Raw genomic sequence first — 25,863 nt, 5'->3', positions numbered from 1 at the left:
CTCACAAAAGCCGGACGGCTTTAGTGAGGAAACAGCTGATTGCCCGGCGGCCGGCTTTTGTCAGTGATCGCCCGGCGGCCGGCTTTTGTGAGGAATCAGCTGATCGCCCGCTGGCTGGCTTTTGTGAGGAATCAGCTGATCGCTGAACAATCAGTTGATTGCTCACAAAAGCCAGCCGCCGGCCGATCAGCTGATCTTCATAAAAGCCGTCTGCCTAACGATCAGCTGATCTTCATAAAAGCCGGCCGCCGGCTTTTGTGAGCAATCAGCCGATCGCCCAGCCAAACTGTATAAAACCCCCCCCAAAAAAACAACACATTGTTTTTTGCAGCATCAGTCACATCAGTTGTGCCACCATCTTCAACACATCCGTTGCATCAGTCACACAACTGATTGTGACGGATGCCGCACAACGCAAGTGTGAAAGCAGCCTTATTCAGTGTGATGCTGTAGCTGCTCTTTGCTGCTCTCCCTACCCTCTGGGATGTTACATCACACATCAGGAAACATAGCCTAATCCATGCTATTGATATAAGCCAGGCCCCTGATAATTTCTTCTCTGCAATCCGAGGACAGTGGGTGTGGCGATCGTATACGGTTAGTAAAAGCCAGCCCCGTGATAATATCAGCTTCTGTCCGAGAACAGGGAGCATGACCACGCATTGTGTTTTTGGACAGAATAGATGCAGGTATAATGATGGGGCTGGCTGTTACTAACCGTATGAAGCAGGCTATGCGACCGCCACACCCCCTTGTCCTCAGATTGCAGAGAAGCAGAAATCTGGATGAGAGCAGAGTATTAATAAACCTAGGGATGAATGATACCAGTTATGTTTCCTATATGTTAATTAGACAAGGCCTGTCATGATGCCTCAATTGCGTATGTAGAGAAAGCTTATATATTACAGATGGCGCATCACCTCACTGAAGGTTACCATGCTAGCCACTGCTACGAGGACACATAATATTAAATATTCAGAGAAGTGATAAAAGGTATATACAATAAGAAAAAAGGCAGCCCAACGTTTACAGATGAGTGTACGTTATAAAAGAAAGGGGGTTTAGATCAATGATTAAACACAGGTAGAGCACAGTAAGTCGTGTACACACTAGGAGACCAGACTAATTAGTTATACCACCACACAGATGTCTGGGGTTCACTGGCAATGACAAATGGTCTATTAATGCAAATACTGGGACCCCCATAACCCGGAGCACCTTTACTTAGAACACTGCATTGTGCCGTTCCTCTGTTCATACTCCTGCATATTTATGAATAAATTGACAAATGGGCAGTACCATTCTCCATATAAAAGGGGATTATACTCCTACATGGTAATACCATGAGCACTGATTAGACAACATTAGGCCAAATTCCCACAGGGCGGATTTAATGCTACAGATTTTCAGCAGCATTTCTACACAATTCTATATGGTTTTGTTATTTATTTTTTTTACTGCAGTTTCTCTCTTTTTGGAAAGTCAAGTTTTCATAAAACGTTTTTGTTTTGTAACCTTCCCATTTTCTCCATTTTCATAAAACTTTTACTGTAAGGCTACGGACATGGGCATTACTGCGTGTGCATCACATGACACTCGCCTCCCGCTCTGCTGCGAGTGTACGCTGTGTCATGCCACTGTGCTGTGATCGGATCACAGCTGTGGAGGAGAGGGAGGGACTAATCTCTTTATCTCCTCCATTATCAGCTGATGCGTATATCGCACTGCACTCCAGTGTCCTGGTGCAGTGTGATGTTTCTCTCGCACCTATAGACTTGTATGGGTGTGAGTGAAAACAAAATCAGATTCCACCCGCAGAATGCTTCAATTGTTTTCTCGGTCCGATTAGTGCTGAAGGAAAAAAAAAACGCTCGTGGGAGCGACTCAAGAGTAACATGGGTCCGAGAGAAATGTAATTTTTTATCGCATTCCCCTAAAGGAGGCAGTGTTTAAAAGGCACCATTCTAAAATCACCCCTTCACCCTAGATAGCTGTTGGCAGGACAGTGATTCAGTCGGTCGCTATCTCGCCCGACTCTCCCTCCCACAGGCACACTCGCATTGCAGAGCAATACTGTATTTTTATAAGAAAGCTGCTACTAGACATCTCTAGTGGCTTATCTCTTAGAAAACAAAGATCGGAAAGACGAAATCATTTGTTGAGGGAGCGCATAAACATTACAAATCATCAGGGTTCGGCCGACGTTAGTCTAATGCAGGGGAGGGGAACCTTTGGCCCGCTGTACTACACTACACCATTATGTCTCTACATTACAGCAGTCTCATTTTATATTTTTCTCATGGTGACGTTTAACAGTATCATCTTAAAGGCATATCCTTTTATCTGATGAAGACCCAAAAATGGGGGTAAAAAAAAAAAAAAAGGTTATATTTTTTCTACACTGCCTGTATAAAATATTCCTTACATCCATTTTAGAACACAGACAGGAGCAGCAGCAACATGGAGGACACTATACTGCAGCACTGAGCAGTTTAGATATAGATGCAACTCTGTGGAGAGGTGAAAGACTTGTTAGAAAGCTCAACATGATGTGTGTGTTACTCAGATCCTCATTCCTTACTCCCACTCCCCATTCTATAGTGCAGTGTTCCCCAACTTCAGTTCTCAAAAGCCACCAACAGTTATCAGTATTAGGCTATGTGCGTACTAGGCCGTTTTACCCGCGGATTTACCCGCGGTTTTGCTGCAGAAATTTCTTGAGAAATGTTTGTAATCTTCCTGCAGACATTTCCCAGCAATGCCTATGGGGAAAAAAAAAATAGCTGTGCGCACACTGCGTTTTTTTTCTCAAGAAAATTCTTTGTGAAGATTTTCTTGAGAAAATTTCTTGAGAAAATGAGCATGTCACTTCTTTTCCGCAGGTACCTGCGGAATACCCCCGGTATTCCACTCCATTCACTGTAATGTAATCGCGAAATACCGGGGGTATACCGCAGGTAGCAAATAATGTGCAGTATACCCCCCGGTATAGCCGCGATTTACCTGCGGTAATGTTCCATCGCTGCCTGCGGTTTTGCAGGGAGTGATGTCATTATGACAGAAGAGGAAGCGGAGCAGAGTGAACACAGACACATCACACTCCCTGGACGCCGCACAGAAGCACTTCCGTTTGACCTCCAGGTGCCCGTGCAGTCTGTGTCCCGCTCCGGCCCTACGGCTGCCTGCCCTGCTGTATGTCAGTGTCTGCAGTATCAGCAGCTTGTCACCCTGCAGTGCTGGCAGACACTGACACAGCAGTGCAAGCAGGCGCGGGGATGCCGAGCGCTGCTGTCAGGAGGTGAGATGAGATCATTACATGCTGTGACGATCTCCTGCCTCCTGATGTCACTGCGGTCACTGCTGTCTATGCCCGTCTCGCGAGCGGCCCGAGACTGTCACTAGCGGTGACGTCACGGGCTCTCGCAATACTGCTGACAACGCGGCGGGCATAGAAGTCAGTGACAGCGCTGATGGCAGGACTGCAGGAGATCATCACAGCAGGTAATCTCATCTATCCTCCTGACAGCAGCACTTGCCATGCCCTGCAGTGACCTGGGCTGACCCATTGATGTTAGCTCAGGTCACTGCATTGCTCTCCCAGCCAATGGGGAACATTCTGTTCTTCATGGACTGGGACATTGACTACGGTATGGATCGCCGTGGGACCCCCCCCCTTATTGGATTACGCCGGGCCAGGATTTGATTGTTCTTGTCAATAAATTGGTGAAAGAGGGAATGTGGGGAGTGGTTTTTTTTTCAAATAAAACTTTTTTTGTTGTCTATTTTATATTTCTTACTGACTGGGTTGGTGATGTCAGGTATCTGATAGATGCCTGACATCATTAACCCCAGGGCTTGATGCCAGGTGACATTACACATCAGGCATCAACCCCATACATTACCCCGTTTGCCACCACACCAGGGCAACGGGATGAGTTGGGGCGAAGCGCCAGGATTGGCACATCTAATGGATGCGCCACTTCTGGGGCGGCTGAAGCCTGCTATTTTTAGGCTGGGGAGTGTCCAATAACAGTGGACCTCCCTAGTCTGAGAATATCAGACCCCAGCTGTCCGCTTTACCTTGGCTGGTGATCCAATTTGGGGGGGGACCCCACGTTTTGTGTTTTAAATTATTTATTTAATGTAAAATAACAGCGTGGGGTGCCCTCTGTTTTGGATTACCAGCCAAGGTGAAGCGGCCAGCTGTGGTTTGCAGTCTGCAGCAGTCTGCTTTACCCTAGCTGGCTACAAAAATAGGGGGAACCCCACATCATTTTTTTTTAATTATTTATTTATTTTTTGGCTAAATACAAGGCTAAGCACCCTTTAGTGCCACATGAAAGTCACTAAAGGGTCACAGCTTAGAATATGCAGGGGGGTGGGACATTATATAGGGCTTTCTCATCTTTCTATCTATTCATCTATCCATCTTTCCCTCTATCCATTATCTGTCTATCGATTATTATCTATATTATTTATTTCTATTCAACATAAAAAAACCGCAGGGATCAACCTGCGGAAAAACCGCGGCAAAAACGCATGCGTTTTTCTCGCGGATTTGGTGCGGGTTTTTACCGCAGGTGCGGTAATCTTCAACTCCCAGAAGTTTCTCAAGAAATTTTCTTGAGAAAAATCACTTTTCTAGTGCGCACATACAGGTGAGAATTCCACTGCCTGTGCAATATTAAGGAAATCTTGAAACCATAATCTGTTGGTGGATTGAGGACTGGAGTTGGGGGAACACTGCTATAAAGTATAAGGAGAGATGTTATCCCACACCATACTGTGCTGGCAATCCCTCATATCTTATAGGGAATCTGTCAGCAGGTTTTGCTACATAATCTGAAGACAGAATGCTGTAGGGGTTAACACAGATCTCAGCGTTGCGTATCTTTTCACACCGTGTACATTTGTTTACCTGCACTGCTTATTTTAGCTTCAGAGGATTATCATTTCTGGACTATGTCAGTTAGGGTGGTGTCACACACAGCGGCGACAACGGCGTCGCTGCTACGTCACCATTTTCTGTGACGTTGCAGCGACGTCCCGTCGCTGTGTGTGACATCCAGCAACGACCTGGCCCCTGCTGTGAAGTCGCCGGCCGTTGCTGAATGTCCAGCTTCATTTTTTGGTCGTCGCTCTCCCGCTGTGACGCACACACCGCTGTGTGCGACAGCGAGAGAGCGACGAAATGAAGCGACCAGGGAGCAGGAGCCGGCGTCTGGCAGCCTGCAGTAAGCTGTAACCACGGTAAACATCGAGTAACCAAGGGAAGACCTTTCCCTGGTTACCCGATATTTACCTTCGTTACCAGCCTCCGCCGCTCTCGCTGCCAGTGCCGGCTCCCTGCTCTCTGCACATGTAGCTGCAGTACACATTGGGTAATTAACCCGATGTGTACTGTAGCTAGGAGTGCAGGGAGCCAGCGCTAAGCAGTGTGCGCGGCTCCCTGCTCTCTGCACATGTAGCGCAGCAACGGGTGTCGTTATGATCGCTGCTGCTTCTGCTGTGTTTGACAGCTAAGCAGCGATCATAACAGCGACTTACAAGGTCGCTGTTGCGTCACAGAAAATGGTGACGTAACAGCGACGTCGTTGTCGCTATGTGTGAACCCAGCTTTAGTCTGGCACATCCCCTGCGAAGATTAGCACCTCACTGTCTATAGAAATGTACATACATAGCCTGTTGTGGGTGGCGGCAACCTTCTCAACTCCGCTGCATGCTAAATTTAAAACCTCTGTCACAACGGCTGCATCCAGTAATCTAAGTTATACATTGTTGGATTCAGAATCTCTTTGCCTACATCATGCTGCTCAGATTAAGTAGTGAAAACCTGCTGACATTCCTTTTAAGTAAAAAACAGTTAAAGGGAACCTGTCCGCTGTTATACACTGCCCAAACTGTGGTCAGCCTTTATCAGCCACTGGTTGCAGGATCACGGCCAGGTATGTTTCACTCAAACGCTGCAGCATTCAGAGAAAAATTAACTTTTAATAGCTGAGCCGCGCTCTGCACTTGTCATTCAGGCAGATCCCTTAAAAGTATGTTTCTCTCTGAAAAGCATCAGCGTTTCAGAGCTAATTGTACCCACCTGGCTGTGATTAAACAACCAGTGACACACACGATGCCCATGGTTTTGGTGGTGTGCATTAGCTGACAGGTTCATTTTAAGCAGTTTTTCAGATTGGATGGTTCAGGAGGCAGAGAGGGGGAAGTGGAGAAGCTTCTTTTATTTGTTTGCACTATTAGGCTATGTGCCCACGTGCGTATTTGCATGCAGTTACGCTGTGTATTGCGTCCCCAGCACAATCTATGAAGATTGTGCATAATCCATGCGCATGTTGAGTTTTAGAATGCTGTCAAATCGCTGCGTTCTAAAAAGCAACATGTCACATTCCGTGCGCTTTGGATGCAGCTCCCGCTCTGTCTATGGGAGAGGCTGCATCCAGAGCGCATGAAATCGGTTTCTCACTGCATTCATTGCGCAGTGTTTCTGCAGCGATTTGACATGCACATGTGCTGTCAAATAGCTGCAGAAATTTCTGCAGGGACACGACGCAACTTTGGCACATAGCCTTAAATTATTAAAACTTCTGATGAAAGCACAGGTCCCTTTTAAGAGGCATGCTAAATTCCCATATATTCTCCACCGTTGGCTACAGATTTAGGAAAATTATTTCAAACCTGGATGACAACTACTATGGGAGATACAATTGCAGCAAAAGTAGTTATCCTCTTTTTTTAGAATCACAAATAAAGAACACCTTAAAGCATGGCATTACGTTTAGGACTTATTTATTGTGCTTTCCCCAATTATAACCCGTGTTGTGCCATAAACAGGCAGCCAAAGACGAAGCAGGACAAGGAGACGCGTACTTGTGACCTTGTTCTCAGACTTTCAACCCTGCAGCAATGCGCAGGTTTCATTATCACTAAGCCGTCTTTGGAAATCATAAGCAAAGGCTTCCTGACATCTGATGATCCACCCCAACTTCAACGTCTGCAGCGAGGGCCCATCTCCAAAACAGCAGTCTGCTGAAAGGTGCAGCCCTCCGGCACACAAATGTGACATACCAGGGACTGCAACTGGTGCAATACGCACTCAAGGATGGGTGTCAGTGACCCTGCAGCCTTCCAAGGGTTAAGGAATACAAAGTGTATCCACCCTACTGTTCCCCCTGAAGATATGTGGATGTCACAATAACCAGAAGGGGCAGGACCAGTCTTTCCTGATCAGCTTCCACAGAGGAGTACAAAAGGAAAATTAATTTATTGGGACTGGTCCTCTCCCAAAAGCAAAAAGGTGGTGTTCTATTTTTGTTTAGTTTTTGTTTGGTCGTTGAGAGGACTTTAAAGAGAAGCGAAAACTGAGCGAAGGCGTTTACAGCCTGGATCAGTGACCTCCGGCTCTGCAGCTGTTGTGAAACCGCGACTCCACAAGCTGTCAGGGCATGCTGGGAATTGTAGTTTTACAACCGCTATGAGACACAAGCATCTCAAAATACTTCAGAAAAAGAAGAAGGCAGCTGCCAAAACAAAGGCTTGTGTATTTTAATAATCTAGCCTGTCAGATCATTGCGGTAGACATCGGTTCACTGTTTACAGAGTCCAACACATAGAAGGTTGTGGCAGACGCTGTAAAGATCAGGAGGGCCTCTGTCGAGGTCATAAACGTAGGCTATGTGCGCACGTTGCAGATTTGATGCAGAAATTTTCTGCACATGGTCAAAAAACTGCAAAAAAAAAAAGCATGCGTTTTTGTTCCATATGTTTTTCTTAATTAAGTCAATGGGTGGAAAGGTTAAAAAAAAACGCACCAACAATTGACATGCTGAAGATTAATTTTCTGCACCAAATGCACAAGGAAAAATAGGCAATGTGCGCACAGCACTTCAGAGTTTAAGGACTTTGCCGGCATAAGAATAGACATGCAGATTTGTGCCACAATCTGCACCAAATCTTCATCAAAAAACCTTATGGTGACAGATTCTGGACTTCATTATATACACAAAGAAAAACCCTTAGGGTATGTGCGCACTAGGCGTTTTTTTCACGCTGCGTTTTTATGTGCGTTTTTGTCTAAAAAACGCACCCGCGGCTAAAAAAAACGCGGCAAAAACGCATGCGTTTTTGCCGCGATTTGGTGCGTTTTTTGCTGGGTTTTTGCTCACTGCGTTTTTAATCAGTGCACAATGCCATTAAAGATTGTTGATGAAAAAAAAAAAGGTCTGATGTCATTTCCTTCTTCAAAATGTTCATTGTATGCAGGAGAGCAGACAGCTGCAGAACTAGTGTATGCAGGAGAGCAGACAGCAGCTGCAGAACTACAAGTCTCAGCATCCTCCATTCACTAGTGTATGCAGGAGAGCAGACAGCAGCTGCAGAACTACAAGTCTCAGCATCCTCCATTCACTAGTGTATGCAGCAGAGCAGACAGCAGCTGCAGAACTACAAGTCTCAGCATCCTCCATCCAGGACTGTATGCAGTTTTTTGCCCAAAAAGAAAAAAAAATGACGTGGGCTTCGCCATATTTTTGTATGCTAGCCGGGTACAGCAGGCAGGTACGGGCTGCCCCCAACCCCCAGCTGCCTATTTGTACCCGGCTGGGAACCAAAAATATAGAGAAGCCCTTTTTTTTTTAATTATTTCATGAAATAATTAAAAAAAAAAAAATGACGTGGGCTTCGCCTAATTTTTGAGTCCAGCCGGGTACAACTAGGCAGCTGGGGATTGGAATCCACAGTGCAGGGTGCCCATGCTTTCTGGGCACCCCCACTGCGAATTGCAGTCCGCAGCCACCCCAGAAAATGGCGCTTTCATAGAAGCGCCATCTTCTGGCGCTGTATCCAACTCTTCCAGCTGCCCTGAAGCCGGGTGGCTAGCTAGGTAATAATGGGGTTAGGGCTAGCTGTATAGCTGGCCCTAAGCCCGAAATTCATGGTGTCACGCCAATATTAGACATGGCCACCATGAATTTCTAGTAATGATAAAAAAAAAACACAACACAGAGAAAAATATTTTTATTAGAAATAAAACACAACACAATTAGTGACTCCATCTTTATTGAAATAAACCCCCCTCCGCAGTAATCCTGGGTCAGGGTCCCGCGCCGTCCAATCAGGATCCAATATCATCTGATCGGTTTGCTGGAAGGCAAAGCGATCAGATAATGTGTCAGGATCAAGTGCCTGAATCACATCACACATCAGCTGATTGTATAAAAGCCGATTATACAATCAGCTGATGCATCATTGCAAAAAAAAAAAAAAAAATAATACTCACTTATGTGCTGTGCTGATTACCGGCAGCTCCTGGAGCGATCGATTGGACAGGAGTCTGATCCTATACGATCGCTGCCGGAGCTGCCGGTAATCAGCTGATGAAGTCCCCTGACGGCAGGATCAGCTGATAGCCGGCCGGGCGAGAAAAAGCCGGCGACACCGCGATCAGCTGATGCGTCAGGTGACTGCATCAGGTGACTGCATCAGGTGATCCATCGCCAGGTCCTGCAAGCAAGGTCCTGCCCCGGGGAGACTGCACACAGCCAGAGCGGCGGGACCGGGAGGAGCTGGGAGCGGGCATGGCATCGGGACCCTGCAGACAGGTGAGTATATGACATTTTTTTTTTTCTACTGTTCACTTTGGTTTTCGCCGCTGCCTCCACCTCCCGCCCAGACATGGCGCCGCACGGAGCTGACATGCACAGGACGGGAGGTGGAGGCAGCGGTGACGGTACCGGGAGGATTCATGCTTCTGTGTTTACCAACAGAAGGAATCCTCTTCCTGTACACGTCACTGTAGTGCCCACCCCTTGAGTTTATAGCTGCGTTTTTAGTCATAGAAACGCGGCTATATGCGTTATTCATTGCGTTTTTAACATCTCATTGAATTCAATGAGTGAAAAACGCAGTGGAAATCGCAGAAATAATTGACATGCTGCGTTTTTGTGGTCACCACAAAAACGCAGCTAAAAAAAAACGCTGTGTGAGGACAGCACTTCTGAAAACCCATTGACATTGCTGGGGAAGCAATGTCACTGCGTTTTCAGCACAAAAACGCGGTAAAAAACGCCGCTAAAAACGCGGCAAAAACGCCTAGTGCGCACATAGCCTTATAATGTAGTCAAGAGCCATAACTTTTCAGCTTGGCTTTTGTTTTGTTTTGCAGAACCAAGTTAGTTGCAGTTTAGCATGACACCACCTAATTTATAATACAATGTACAGTGCCTACAAGTAGTATTCAACCCCCTGCAGATTTAGCAGGTTTACACATTCGGAATTAACTTGGCATTGTGACATTTGGACTGTAGATCAGCCTGGAAGTGTGAAATGCACTGCAGCAAAAAAGAATGTTATTTCTTTTTTTATTTTTTTTTTTATTTTTTTTTTAAATTGTGAAAAGTTTATTCAGAGGGTCATTTATTATTCAACCCCTCAAACCACAAGAATTCTGTTTGGTTCCCCTAAAGTATTAAAAAGTATTTCAGGCACAAAGAACAATGAGCTTCACATGTTTGGATTAATTATCTCTTTTTCCAGCCTTTTCTGACTAATTAAGACCCTCCCCAAACTTGTGAACAGCACTCATACTTGGTCAACATGGGAAAGACAAAGGAGCATTCCAAGGCCATCAGAGACAAGATCGGGGAGGGTCACAAGGCTGGCAAGGGGTACAAAACCCTTTCCAAGGAGTTGGGCCTACCTGTCTCCACTGTTGGGAGCATCATCCGGAAGTGGAAGGATTATGGAACTACTGTTAGCCTTCCACGGCCTAGACAGCCTTTGAAAGTTTCCACCCGTGCCGAGGCCAGGCTTGTCCGAAGAGTCAAGGCTAACCCAAGGACGACAACAAGGAAGGAGCTCCGGGAAGATCTCATGGCAGTGGGGACATTGGTTTCAGTCAATACCATAAGTAACGTACTCCACCGCAATGGTCTCCGTTCCAGACGAGCCCGTAAGGTACCTTTACTTTCAAAGCGTCATGTCAAGGCTCGTCTACAGTTTGCTCATGATCACTTGGAGGACTCTGAGACAGACTGGTTCAAGGTTCTCTGGTCTGATGAGACCAAGATCGAGATCTTTGGTGCCAACCACATACGTGACGTTTGGAGACTGGATGGCACTGCATACGACCCAAAGAGTACCATCCCTACAGTCAAGCATGGTGGTGGCAGCATCATGCTGTGGGGCTGTTTCTCAGCCAAGGGGCCTGGCCATCTGGTCCGCATCCATGGGAAGGTGGATAGCACGGCCTACCTGGAGATTTTGGCCAAGAACCTCCGCTCCTCCATCAAGGATCTTAAGATGGGTCGTCATTTCATCTTCCAACAAGACAACGACCCAAAGCACACAGCCAAGAAAACCAAGGCCTGGTTCAAGAGGAAAAAAAATCAAGGTGTTGCAGTGGCCTAGTCAGTCTCCTGACCTTAACCCAATTGAAAACTTGTGGAAGGAGCTCAAGATTAAAGTCCACATGAGACACCCAAAGAACCTAGATAACTTGGAGGAGAAGATCTGCATGGAGGAGTGGGCCAAGATAACTCCAGAGACCTGTGCCGGCCTGATCAGGTCTTATAAAAGACGATTATTAGCTGTAATTACAAACAAGGATTATTCCACAAAATATTAAACCTAGGGGTTGAATAATAATTGACCCACACTTTTATGTTGAAAATTTATTAAAATTTAACTGAGCAACATAACTTGTTGGTTTGTAAAGGCCCCGTCACACTAAGCAACATCGCTAGCAACATCGCTGCTAACGAACAACTTTTGTGACGTTGCTAGCGATGTTGCTGTGTGTGACATCCAGCAACAACCTGGCCCCTGCTGTGAGGTCATTGGTTGTTGCTGAATGTCCTGGGCCATTTTTTAGTTGTTGCTGACCCGCTGTGAAGCACAGATCGCTGTGTGTGACAGCGAGACAGCAACAACTAAATGTGCAGACAGCAGGAGCCGGCTTCTGCGGAGGCTGGTAACCACAGTAAACATCGGGTAACCAAGAAGCCCTGTCCTTGGTTACCCGATATTTACCTTTGTTACCAGCCTCCGCCACTCTCACTTTCAGTGCCGGCTCCTGCTCTGTGCACATTTAGCTGCAGCATACATCGGGTTAATTAACCCGATGTGTGCTGTAACTAGGAGAGCAGGGAGCCAGCGCTAAGCGGTGTGCGCGGCTCCCTGCTCTGTGCACATTTAGCTGCAGCACACATCGGGTAATTAACCCGATGTGTGCTGTAACTAGGAGAGCAGGGAGCCAGCGCTCAGTGTGCGCTGCTCCCTGCTCTCTGCACGTGTAGCTCCGTGCGCTGGTAACCAAGGTAAATATCGGGTTGGTTACCCGATATTTACCTTAGTTACCAAGCGCAGCATCTTCCACGCGGCGCTGGGGGCTGGTCACTGGTTGCTGGTGAGCTCACCATCAACTCGTGTAGCGACGCTCCAGCGATCCCTGCCAGGTCAGGTTGCTGGTGGGATCGCTGGAGCGTCGCAGTGTGACATCTCACCAGCAACCTCCTAGCAACTTACCAGCGATACCTATCGTTGTTGGGATCGCTGGTAAGTTGCTTAGTGTGACTGGACCTTAAGATTTATGCATCTGTTAATAAATCCTGCTCTTGTTTGAAGTTTGCAGGCTCTAACTTATTTGCATCTTATCAAACCTGCTAAATCTGCAGGGGGTTGAATACTACTTGTAGGCACTGTATTACTGAAAACCAAATTCCAGGTGAGGTGAAATAATGCAAAACACGCAATTGCACTATTGTTTTTTGGGCTTTGTTTTTTTATGGCGTTTAGTGTGCAGTATAATTTACCTGGTAACATGACACTACAGGTCAGGAGAATTACAACAATCACCAATTTGTTCAGGGGTTTTTTTCCCCCCATAATCATTTTAGTGGCTTAACCCCTTAACGACCACCGTAACGCCTTTTAACAGCAGCAGTTAAGGGGCCTTATTCCACAGAGTCCCTTTTTAATGGCGCTCAGGAACAAGGTATAGCGCGCCCCAGCATCAGAAAATCTCCGGGGTTTTAGCTCCAGGGGGTAGCCGAGACCATGGAAGTCACGATCCTGGCCTTTTCTCCGGTCCCTAATCACGTGATCACTGATATACACCTTCTGAGCTTGTAAAATGATGGGTGCAAGAGCTGTGAGCCCACCACAACCAACCTCCTCTGATTTCTCTCCCCTCTGACCTCCCCAGCTCCCCCAATGTCACCCCCTATCCTCCTCTGTTACCGTCATGAGCGCTGAATCCCCCGTGGCAGGCACATGCAGAGAGAGAGAGAGACTGTGGTGACGTCACTGAGGTTACAGCAGTTCACACTGCCCTCGGTGTGACCCGGAAAGTGTGCTTACAACAGTCTCACTGAGGTCACTGCAGGCACACTCCTCACATGGATTGCTTGCACTTCCAGGAAATGGGGGATGCATTATCGGAGCGTACCCCCCATATGCTGAAAGACAGTGGCGGTGTGGGAACTCCAAAATGGATTACGGTGGACCGAATTGGCTTTTTTTCTTCTTTGTGATTTTTTTTCCAAAAAATTGGTGAAAAAGGGAATGTGCTGGGGAGTGTTTTTTCAAATAAAACTTTGTCTTTATTGTTTGATTACTAAGTTTGTAATATTGGGTATCTGATAGCACCTCAACATAACTAACCACCAGGGCAATGGGATGAGCTGGTGCGAAGCGCCAGGATTGGCGCATCTAATGGATGCGCCATTTCTGAGGCAGCTGTGACCTACTTTTTTTAAGCTGGGAAGGTACCAATAAACATGGCCCTTTCCAGCCTTAGAATATCAAACCTCAGCTGTCAGCGCCACCTTGGTTCACAATCCAATATTGGTCATAAAAGGGATTAAGGGAAACAAGTAAAGGTATTGGAGTGGCCTTGTCAAAGACCAGACCTTAATCCAATTGAGAATCTGTGGTCAGATTTGAAGATTGCAGCACAGCAGAGGAAAACTAACTTGCAGGAGCAGTTTTACATATGGGCAAAAATTCCTTTGCCAAGAATTGAAAAGCTCAGACTTATTCAAAGTGACTTGCAGCTGTAATTGCTACAAAAGGAGGCTTCACAAAGTACTGACTTCAGGGGGTGAATAGTTATGCACACTGAAGCCTTCAGTTATTTTGTCCTATTTTTTGTTTGATTCACAACAAAGAAAACCAAATGTTCACAATAGTAGGCATGTTCTTTACATGTCCTGATAAAAAAAAACCAAAAATAAACATTAAATTCCAGGCTGTGAGGTAGCAAAACACATTTCATTTTAAATCCCTAGCTATTTTCTAATATACTTGTATTAAAAATTCCCCTCTGTTCCCTAACTAGATTAACTGGTATTTATTTTATGTTATTAGCTCACAGGGACGAGCACAGCCCTAGAAACCAGCAGAGAGGGGGTAGAAGCCATGACAATGACCACATCCTCTGATGATGCTTTGTTTGAGTATCCCAGCCCCAGCATGCACTGGGATTTTTCAGCAAAGCACCATCACATAGGAAATGGGGGGAGGAGAGAGAATAAATAAATAAGGGAAGTTAGATAGTGTAGTTGGGGAATTGTTAATAAGAGTATATCATCAACACTAAAACTGGAGGGTCAAAATATGTGCATTTTCTTAACCTTGCTTTACTATCTATATGTCCTTAAATATTGTAACGCATGATTTCAAGATTTGTTAACTATAAAACCTAATAAAAATCATTTGAACAAGAAAACAGCTTACATTACAGCACTAAATAGATTTAGAATGAAATTTAGTTGGACTATGGACCACCCCTTTAAGTCTAATTAATAGTTTGCACGCTATGGAGAACCGTGAACCCTCTATTTCCAATCATGAAATTTCCTCTTTATAGCAGACTTCAATAATGAAACACCTACGTTCTGCAGAGTGTTCTTCGCTTGTGTGGATGTTGTGAAGGGGGTTTTCTTCACCATGGAAAGGATTCTGTGATCATCCACCACTGTTGTCTTCTGTGGACTTCCAGGCCTTTTGAGTTCCCAAGCTCAGAAGTGTGCTTTTTTTTTGCAGAATATACCAAACTGTTGATTTGGCCACACCTAAAACAGAAACGACAGTTTTTCTTCAATTTAGAGCTCCTTTGACTGCATGTTGTGGATTCACAACAACAGCTTTCAACTAAAAATATTAACCCTTTATCTGCATAATTAATTAACGAGGGAATAACCTATGCAGCCAATAAAAGAGCTTTTGATATAATTGTCCAATTGCCTTTGGTCCCTTGAAAAAGAGGCAGCTATATAACTAAAGAGCTGTAATCCCTAAACCTTAAAGTCTTGTGCGCACGCTGCCTTTTTTGCCAGGTTTTTCAGGGACAGTTTTGGTAGCAAAACGCATGCATTTCCTTCCCCAGCCAAGTCTATGAGAGTTCTAGTTTTCTGTCCGCACAGTGCAGTTTTTTTCGGCTGCCTCTTCGTGATGACCACAAAGATGCAGCACGTCAATTCATTTGGCGTTTTGTCCCTGCATTTCTGAGAACTGGCAGATCAATATCCCGCTGACATGGGGTCGGCGGGGGATTGATCCCCGATATCTGGCCAGATGCCAGTCCCCATATAAAGTCTATGGGGACCAGAATTCAGCGCAAAGAGGTAATAGCAAGCACTTCATACTTAACGATTCACCAGGGCGGCTGTCATACTGCCATCGTGGCCTCTCCTTCCTGGGCTGCTCATTAGGCTCATACATTTAGGCTATGTGCGCACTAGGCATTTTTTTTTCACGCTGCGTTTTTTGTGTGTTTTTGGCCGCAAAAAAACACACCCGCGTAAAAACGCGGGTGCGTTTTTACCACGTTTTTGGCTGTGTTTTTGTGCACTGCATTCAATGAGTGAAAAACGCTGTGAAAAAAGCAGAAGTAATTGACATGCTGCGTTTTTGTGGTCACCACAAAAATGCAGCTACAAAAAAACGCTGTGTGGACAGCACTTCTGAAAACCCATAGACATTGCTGGGGGAAGCAATATCACAGCGTTTTCAGCACAAAAACACGGTAAAAACACTACAAAAAAAAGCAGCAAAAAGGTCTAGTGCGCACAAGGCCATACACTGCTTCCTCCGTCCACTGGCGTCTTTGGTTGCAGTCAGATGAGCCCCCACCCTGAGTGACAGGGTGTCAGTCTTCCAATCACAGATGCCGGTGGGCAGGTCTATATTGTACAGTAAAGTAAATAAGGAAAAGAATTGGTGTAGGATCCCCCCCATATATTGATACCAGCACAGATAAAACCTGACACCTGGGGGTAGGTATTCTCAGGCTGGGTATACCCATGGTTATTGGGAGCCTTCCAGCTTAAAAATATCAGCCAGCAGCTCCCCGAACTGCCGCATCCATTAGATCCCGGCACTTTACCAGGATTTTCCCTATTGCCCTGGTGCCATGACAATCTGGGTAATATGGAGTTAATGGTAGCCCAAAGCAGCCATTAAGTGCTGGATTAGAAATCACAGGCGTCTATGAGACACCCCCATCACTAATCTATAAGAGAAGGTAAATCAACACAAACATCAAAAAAATCCTTTATTTGAAATAAAATGCAAAAAAAGCACCCCATCACTCCTTTATTAACTACGAAAACACCCCTGCAGGTCAGACATAATCCACACGAGGTAACACAACGCTTCCACTATTGCTACATCTGTAGCTCACAGCGAGCGCCATAGAACATAACTGCCCACTCTGAGGTTCAGGCAGCGACTGAGCCGCGATCAGCGGTGATGTCACTTAGGTTAGTCGCGGCCATAGCTGGAGTCCTCTACCTGTGATGTCACCGCTGATCGTGCGGCTCACTTAAGTTGCTGCCTGGAGCTCACAGCAGGCAGTCATGTTCTATGGCGCTCGCTATGAGCTTCAGATGTAGCAGTGCTGAAAGTATCTTGGAACCACGTGTGAATTACGTCGGACCTTCTATTATTTTGGGAATTAAGTGGTTAAAAAGGGTGTTCTTTGACTTATTTCAAATAAAGGGTTTTTTGGGTGTGTGTGTTTTATTTACTTTCACTTACAAATTAATGATGGGGGGGGGGGGGGGTCTCATAGACGCCTCCATTACTAATCTAGGGCTAAGTGGCAGCTGTGGGCTGCCATTACCTCTTTATTACCCCGGTGGCCACCGCACAGGAGAACGGGAAGAGCCAAGTCCAGCGCCAGAATTGGCGCATCTAATCTATGCGTCAATTCTGGGGCGGCTGTGGGCTGCTATTGTTAGGCTGGAAAGGGTCAAATAACCATGGCCCGTCTCACCCTAATAATATCAGCTCCCAGATGTCTGCTGTACCTTGGCTGGTTTTAGAAAAATGGAGGGGACCCCATGTGTTTTGTTTTTTTTTACCAAAAACAAAAAATAACTAAAAAAAACAAAACAGCTGGCCAAGCTAGCTATCGCTTTATTTATAGAGCTATTCTGTTATTTCTTTCTATTCTGTTCTTTATTATCATTATTCTATATGTTCTATCAATAAATTTGATTTAACAAATGCATTGGGCAAAACCGTGGTAAAAACGAGGCAAAAAACACATGCAGTTTTTGGATGTGTTCTTGCTGCAGGTGCGTTTTTTGGGGGCCAAAAAAGTGCATCTTTGAGGTCACAACAAAGATGCAGCGTGCGCACATAGCCATACTTTATTAGGCTGCGAATCCCATCAATTAAGTTAAAGTGTAGAGTCTGCACTTTAAGCCCATCTAGAATATATAACTGCATCTTGAGATTATACAAGATTTGCTAAACAATTAAAATACCAAAACTTGTGTCACTGTCCCAATATTTCTGCAGCTAACGATATATTTATTGATTTGTGCCAATAGAACTCTTAAATCTCCGTTTTGCACTTATCACCTCTAATGACTAGCGAATGATAAACCCATAGATATCTGGGATTGGCGGGTTCAACATGGATTTTTAAACAAAAAAAAAACCTATTTGCTCAAGGAGTAAATCACAGATATCTGTCCGGACACCGATCCCCATATAACTCCATGGGGTGCCGAATCATGCACTCTAAAACGCTGGTAGAAAAAGCTAAGGGGAAGAGGAAAGCAGGCACGTAATACTTACCAGTCTGTAACACTACTTCCAGGGCTCCTCATCATATATCTCATGTATATGCACTGCTTCCCCCTCCCACTGGAATCCATGATTGGTTGCAGTCAGACCGCACCCCTACCCTGTGTGACTGTCTGACTGCTTGGAATCACAGACATTCTGAGTCTCTATCGTGGTGTAAAAATTAATGAAAAAAATTGGTGTAGGGTTCCCCCATATGATACCCAGCACAGATAACCCCTATGGCTACAGGCTGCAGCCGTGTGCTTATCTTGGCTGTGTATCACAAGAAGAAGGAACCCATGCAGCTTTTTTTTTTTATTTAAATAAAAGTAGATGAGACTGTTTAAATTATTTGATACCTAGCCATGATAAAACCGACAGCTGGGGGATGGTAATCTCAAGCCGATTGTTATTGGGCCCGCTCAGCCCAGAGTTGCCGCATCCATTAGATAAGACAATCCCTTCACTTTACCCGGCTCATCTCAATTGTCTTGGTGCAATGGCAATCGGGGTAATATTATGGGTTAATGACAGCCCATAGATACCACTAAGCCCTAGATTAGTAATGGGAGGCATCTATGAGACCCCCTTTCCTATTACTAATCTGTAAGTGAAAATAAAAAACACGAAACACCAAAAAAATCCTTTATTTTAAATACAAAGAGCCACCCCTTTTTCACCCCTTCATTAACCCGAAATACCCAATTCCAATGTAATGCACATGAGGTCTCAATGCAGAACATGTCTGCACGCAGTGACTGACTGAGCCACAGTGATGAGCAGGGACATCACTTAATTTGCAGTCCCAGCTGGATGATCCCACGGTACCCCACCTGTGACCGCAGGTAAACGAACCTCATTAAACTCCGTGACCTCACCTCACGTGAGGTCACAGAGTTGACAGACCTGCATCTCCTGGTAGAAAACAGTGTGGTTTTTTTTGCCAAGATATGCAGATTTGGTGCTGAAATTTATACACCAAATTCCTAGACCCAATCTGTAGCTCCTTGCAAAAAAAAAAATGCATCAAAATTGCATCATAACGCATGCGGTTTTGATATCATTTTTTCAAAACTTTTCAGTTTCGGTGTGGTTTTCTGCAAGGGGATGCAAATTTGGTGAAAAATCTGGTGCAGACATTTCAGCACCAAATTTGCATCTTTTGGCAGAAAACCGCACTAAAACTGTGTCAAAACTGTTTTTGTGCATTGTTTTGGGCAAGAGATGTAGATTGGTGTGTAAATTTCAGCACCCTAATTCCTGCACCAAATCTGCCTCTCCTGGCAATAAATTGCATCAAAAGCGCATGCGTTATGATGCATTTTTTTTGCCAAAAGATGCAGACCGAGTGCAGTAATAGGGTGTATAAACTTCAGCACCAAATCTGCATCTCTTAGCAAAAGCACAGTTTTCTGCCAGGAGATGCAGGTCTGTGAATTCAGTGACCTCACCTGAGGTGAGGTCACTGAGTTTAATGAGGTCACTTGAGGTCAGTTTACCTGCAGTCACAGGTGGGGTACTATGGGAACCTCCAGCTATAACTGCAAATAAGCTGAGTGACGTCACCGCTTATAACTGCGGCTCTGTCTCTGTCTGAAGGCCACAGCGCGTGGACATGCTCTGCCCGTGCGCTGTGACTTCAGTATGTAGTAGAGTCAGAATCGTCGTGGGACCTCATGTGGATTACATCGGAACTGAGTGTTTCGGGTTAATAAAAGTACGAAAGAGGGTGGGGTTTTTTGTATTTATTTCAAATAAAGGATATTTTCGGTGTTTGTGTTTATTTCTTTTCACTTACAGATTAGTAATGGGGAGGTCTCTGACACCTCTCATTAGTAATCTAGGGTTTAGTTGCAGCTGTGATATCCCCTTGATCGCCACTGCACCAGGGCAATTGGGATGAGCTGGGTAGAGTACTGAAATGGTCACAAACAGATGGTAACGGATGTGACAATTGTAGGCGACTGCAGGCTATTTTTAGGCTGGGAGGGGCCCAATAACCATGGGCCTCCCCAGCCTGAGAATACCAGTCCCAACCTGTCAACTTTATCATGGCTGTGTATCAAAATGGGGGGGGCAGAAAGACTTTTTTTAAACCAAAAACAAGGACCCCACGCCGTTTTTTTTATTTATTCCCTATACACATTTGTTTGAAGGGCAATACGTGTTCTTAACCCCCCTACTATGATCATTTTGCAGCCAAAAGGATCGGGATCCCATTGACATGGAGTTGGTGGTCAACTTCAGGTGAAGTCTGGGTACCAAACCGAACTTTTAACTGAAGTCCAGCGAACCTGAACATCCACAGGTCTGCTCATTCCTAGTATTGGTGTATATAAATCAGTTACAGCATGCTTGTACCTGCATATTTATTTACGATTATAAGCAGTGCTCGCCATATTTATTTTGTATTTTGTATTAAATACCAATTTTTTATTTATGGTAATCACTTTACATCCCAATCCTATGATTTGCTATCATTCCTATAAGCACTCAAAAGAATGCTTGTTTTTGTATGTATGGGAAAAGCATTCGCTTATCCATTGCAATCCAGTGTAAGTAAAGCATGACATATCTAATATGAGACAGCCTTGAATGACAAGAAAAGTGCATTATTCATACTTTGCTGACACAGACAACTATATAATACATTTATGAAGCTGAAAGTGCATTATAAATATAGCTGATTCTTTGTGATTCCAATCTCAATTACCCTTTTTTATTAAAGGGAATGCAAATATAGTCAACCCTCAAAAGCAATCTACATGAGCATGCAGGTCATAGAAAGTCAAATAAAATGATACATTGATATTTGTGATCTGATGTATTTTTGCAGAGAAATGCACATTTTGTTGTACAATATGTATATGAGCTTTTAAGATCTATGGGTGGGACACAGATCTCCCAGAGAATCTGCCTCCGGGGAAAGGGGACATTACCAATGTGAGACATGTAAAAACTGACAGTCTGCTCTCCTGATCTACATGTCTCACACTAGTAATGTCCCTTTTCATTTGAAATCAGCTCTAGAGGCATATTCTCAGAGAGATCTGTGTCTCACCCATAGATCTTAACTGCTCATTTACATATTCAAAAATGTGGCTTTTGTCTGGAATAAAAATTAGATTGCAGATAAGGTATTATTTTGGTGAACTTTTTATGACCTACATGCCCATATAGGAGGGTTGACCAAATTGAAAGATTCCCTTTAACGATGTTTACCCATGAATATAGATTATGGTATATATAATTAGGTGACATCAGCTGGCGTTTGACTAGGGTTACCAACCAGAAAATTAAGAGACGGTAGAACCTATAACAATTTTTCTGCTTTGCACGAGCCTGAGGTGCTACCTGTATAAGACATCGGTGTGCTGCAGTGTGATTGACCCTTCGGGAGTCTCAGATGTTGCACTCAATCTACATATGCCAAAAACATTGCTTTGCTCAAATAAAAAGCTATTTAAACATTAAGCAGTTTTAAAAAATGTTTCAAAAGTGCAAAAAAAAAAAATAAAAAAAAAAAAGTAAAAAGACAGTTAAGGCCCATTTATACAGGCTCAGGAGGATGAAGGTTAATTTCTGATCATTGGTCCATGTAAATATGTTCAATCACATTTGATCATACATAGAGACATTAAAATCATTATGTGTTGTGCTCAATATTAAACGAAAATGTGATTAAGAGAATAATGAAACCAAATGCAAAACATGAACTTAGCCAATGATTGCGCTAAGTCCCACACCAGTCTATTTTCTTCCATTTCCAGTGGGACATCCGAAGTGGTCACCAATGTGTTACATCCGCATGACCAGAACAGGATGTACAAAGAGTGGCCAGGACAACCTGTCCCAGCAGCGGCTGATCAGAAAATAAATGCGCCATATATTTTATTATTTTTACATTATCAAAAAATGGGGAGGAAAATCCCTTTGTGCGCACAAAGATGCAGCGTTTTTATTTTGTGGTGACTACAAAGAGCAGCGTTTTTTAATCTAAAAAAAAAAAAAAAAAACCACGCAGAGTCCTCCACCTGTCACGCCTCTACTGAAGTGAGCTGCAGGATTAGCGCTGACGTCACTGAGGTGATGTGCGGTGACACCACCGCTGATCTCACATCTCACTTCAGCCGCGGCCTGATATGTGGTTACAAGTACAGGACTCCAGCTGCACCGCACATCACCTGACTGAAGTGACCGCTGATCTCAGGGCTCACTTCTGCCGCGGCCTGATATGCGGTCACAGGTGGAGGACTCCAGTCAGGTGATGTGCGGTGATAGATACACGACATAAGTGAGCACGAGATCAGCGGTGACTTCAGTCAGGTGCTGTGCAGTGACAGCTGAAGTCACCGCTGATACCACGCGGCTCACTTCACTTACGGCCTGATCCTCACTGCGAGCAGTCACGTTCTATGGCTGCTCGCTGTGATTGCCAGATTTAGCAGGGCCGGATGCATTGTGGGACCTCATGTAGATTACGTCTGACCTGGAAGGGTGTTTTAAAGGCTAATAAAGTGGTGAAAGAGGGGGATTTTTTTTTTTTGGGTGATTGTGTTTATTTACTTTCACTTAACAGCTTAGTGATGAGGGGGTGTCTCAGACACCTGCCATCACTAAGCTAGGACTTAGTGGCAGCTATGGGCTGCCATTAACTCGTTATTACCTCGATTGCCACCGCACCAGGGTAATCGGGGTGAGCCAGCTAGAGTCCCAAGACTGTCCCATCTAATGGATGTGGCATTTCCGGGCAGCTGCTGGCTGATATTTTTAGGCTGGCGGGCTCCCCATAACATGGGGCTCCCCATCCTGAAAATAGCAGCCCTCAGCCGTGTGGCTTTACCTTGGCTGCTTATCAAAATTGGGGGGGGGGGACCGCACATCGTTTTTTAAAATTATTTTACTGCACGATATAGACCCGCCCACCAGCGTCTGTGATTGGTTGTAGTTAGATATTGATTAAAAGGGTCACTTAATATGGTGGTCTCCTAAAAAGAGCCACTCTTTGGCTGGGTCCTTCCAGGAGGGATATTTGGCTGGTTTCTGTGTCGAGACTCCTAGCAGAAGCTCCACGGACTTTTTTGATTTGCATTGGTTGTAGTCAGACAGCTGTCACTCAGTGAGGGGGCGCGTCTGCCTGCAACCAATCATAGCCACCGGTGAGCAGGGATGGATTGAACATGTTATGGACCTAATGAACGGCCAGCTCCGGAAAATGAAAGCGCTGCCGCGGTAGCAGTGTGAGAGCCGACTAGTGATCGGTAACTATGAAGCGCTTGCTCCTACCCCTTTGTGCCAGATTCTGGTCCCCATAGACTTTATATGGGGAGCAGTATCTAGCCAAATACCAGCGATCAATCCCCTCCAACCCGGAGTCTAGTCAGAAAGAAGCACAAAAACTCAAGTAAAAAAAGAAGAACTTGCGTTTTTATTGTAGTTTTCCACACCTCATAGAGTTCAATGGGTGAAAAACGCCAAAAGAACTGACATGCTGCATCTTTGTGGTCACCACAAAGACGCAGCAAAAAAACAAAAAAAAAAAAAAAAAAAAAAAAAAAAAATGCAACATGCCGACAGCAAAAATGAAATCTCAGACTTTGCTGGGGAAGGAAATTCATGCAGTTTTTTGAGGCCAAAACTGCACCCAAAAACGCGCAAAAATGCGGCAAAAAACGCAGCATGTGCACATAGCCTTAATATATAGAAACAGAAATCTGCAAACACAGCTAGGACACTATTGCTGACAACATCTATGAGTAATAGCTAGGCCACTTGTGTATCCAAGTGATGCCTTACAACGCAAAGTATAGCTGAATGAACAAACATACATTTACAGCCGTGCAGAAGTCCAACGGCGAGCTACTCAGGACTATTAGTTTGGAGCCGGGGGGAGAAAACTAATTACGGAGTCAGCAGATCTAGAAACTCCGATGTTTTGGCAAACAAAAGAATCATAATCAGAGTCTGCTCTCCACCTCAGTATTTAGGGAACGAAACTTACTCTGACAAATAGCAGGCCAAGTTATGTTATGATGCCCGAGACTCGCGGCAGCCATCACTGTCCCTGTGCAAGCAAAGACCAAGTCTTACAGAAAACAGAGCGGTTTACAAGAAAAATAAGTCAATCTGAGAAAAACCTATTGTCTAAGACTTTCCCATCAAGCAAACGAGTCATATTCAGCCATGGAACAACATGCATTACATACACTTGCCATAAACACCCCTAACCACAATTCTAGATATGTCCAAGTCAAAAAAAGCATTTTGTAGAAGAAAATCAGAGACGTGTGTACAATACAGAATGTAACTGCTTATAAAGATGAATCATTACAGGGAACCAGACCGCGGATACATGCATTATTCCAGCCAGGTATGTGCGACTCTGAAACGCGTATAGGCAGAGTCCTGCCAGTCACTGTCAGCGGGCAAGGAGAAGCCAAAGACCCGCAGGTCCTTCTAGTCTGCCATGCAGCTCGGCCCTGGTGGATAGTAAAGTATGTTTTCCAATGAAGCGTACCCGACTGGGATAATACAGCCCATGGCTGATACATGCAGCACACGGTTTGGGCAGCATCAGCTGTCAGGTTCCCTTTACACATATTGACAACTTATTCAAAGAATATGTGCCTTGTGACCCACATGCCACATCAGTTGCAAGAGCCAAATGGGTTCCTTCTGAAGCCATAGCAGTCACAAGTCACAGTTTTTGGTGGAAATCTAATGAAAAACAGGTTCAAATGTCGTTAAAATGTTAACTATTGTGACTTTTGCCATTTTTAGTCAGAAAAAAATTAGTGAACATGGGGCATGGACAGACAAGGCTGACAAAGCCACCACAATTTACACCACATAAGTGGTGTAAAACACAACCAGACTTTGACTAGAATACATTTCTTAAGGTGGGCATAGGACAGCTGACAGATGTGCCAAATTCACTGTTACCTGCCAATATGCCAGTCTTGATGCATCTTGGCAATAGACCTTGATGTGTCAGATGGTGAGTTTCCTTCAAGACGGCTAAAACATACCACAGAGGTTTGCCCCAAAGAACCCTGGCTCAGCTACACGAGCCTCCAAGACTAGAAATCGATCAGGGGTAATAGCATCGTCTGAATACTTCCATAGTTAAAAACGTTTGGAAGAGATAAAAGCGATACAAGCGGCTACAAAATAGTTTTGCCAACGACAAAAATGTATATTAATATCTGGTAGATGAGCAAATATTCATTTCCAACATACTCAGCTGAGGATCACATGCTGGGTGTTGCTTAAGTTGGCTGTCCAATTTGGAGCATTATAAAGGTCCTCTATGTGAGAAAGGAGTCACCAAGTGGACCAGTGAGGAGGGCACTGGTAAGGCCGGCCACACTTATAGGTTTTCTTGCCGAAACCAGATGATGCTATGTGCCTCTGTAACTGAGGTTCCCCATCAGTTTTGGAAAAGTGGCAATGTGAAAGCCACTGTTGAAAACTCATCATAAAAGATCCCAATTTTCAAAATCTAAGTTATATGCTCTGATCAGACCAAAACGTTTGCAAACATATAAGTCATAAAAACAAAACACATCATTCCCACCTATGCTGTGGAGGAAGGATCATGCAGTAAGCCCTGGAAGGCGAGTAGGGGCATAAGATAAAATGATCAAAAATACACGTTAGGCTAGGTTCACAATTTTGTTAAAATGTATCAGTCACAATTCGCGGCTATGGTAAACAACGCTATCTGTTTAGCGGATTCCGTTGTGTCCCATAGACTTGTATTAGTGGCGGATTGCGACT

At 44.7% G+C, this 25,863-nt stretch overlaps 1 protein-coding gene across 3 annotated transcripts in view; it reads right to left on the bottom strand.

The window, feature by feature from the left end:
* Positions 1-25,863, bottom strand: part of LOC142311508 (signal transducer and activator of transcription 5B) — a 274,739-nt gene that overhangs the window by 189,273 nt on the left and 59,603 nt on the right. For all 3 annotated transcript variants that reach the window (XM_075350010.1, XM_075350009.1, XM_075350011.1), the window contains exon 2: positions 14,898-15,077. Coding sequence is in view for 2 of the 3 variants with exons in the window: in XM_075350009.1 (XP_075206124.1) it covers positions 14,898-14,954 (57 nt within the window). In the remaining variant the exon portion in view is untranslated. The remainder of the gene's footprint in view (positions 1-14,897; positions 15,078-25,863) is intronic.

Source organism: Anomaloglossus baeobatrachus, chromosome 5, assembly GCF_048569485.1.
Source record: "Anomaloglossus baeobatrachus isolate aAnoBae1 chromosome 5, aAnoBae1.hap1, whole genome shotgun sequence".
Classification (NCBI taxonomy): domain Eukaryota; kingdom Metazoa; phylum Chordata; class Amphibia; order Anura; family Aromobatidae; genus Anomaloglossus; species Anomaloglossus baeobatrachus.
Note: the sequence above shows the minus strand (reverse complement) of the source record. Positions and strands in the feature narration are given on the sequence as shown.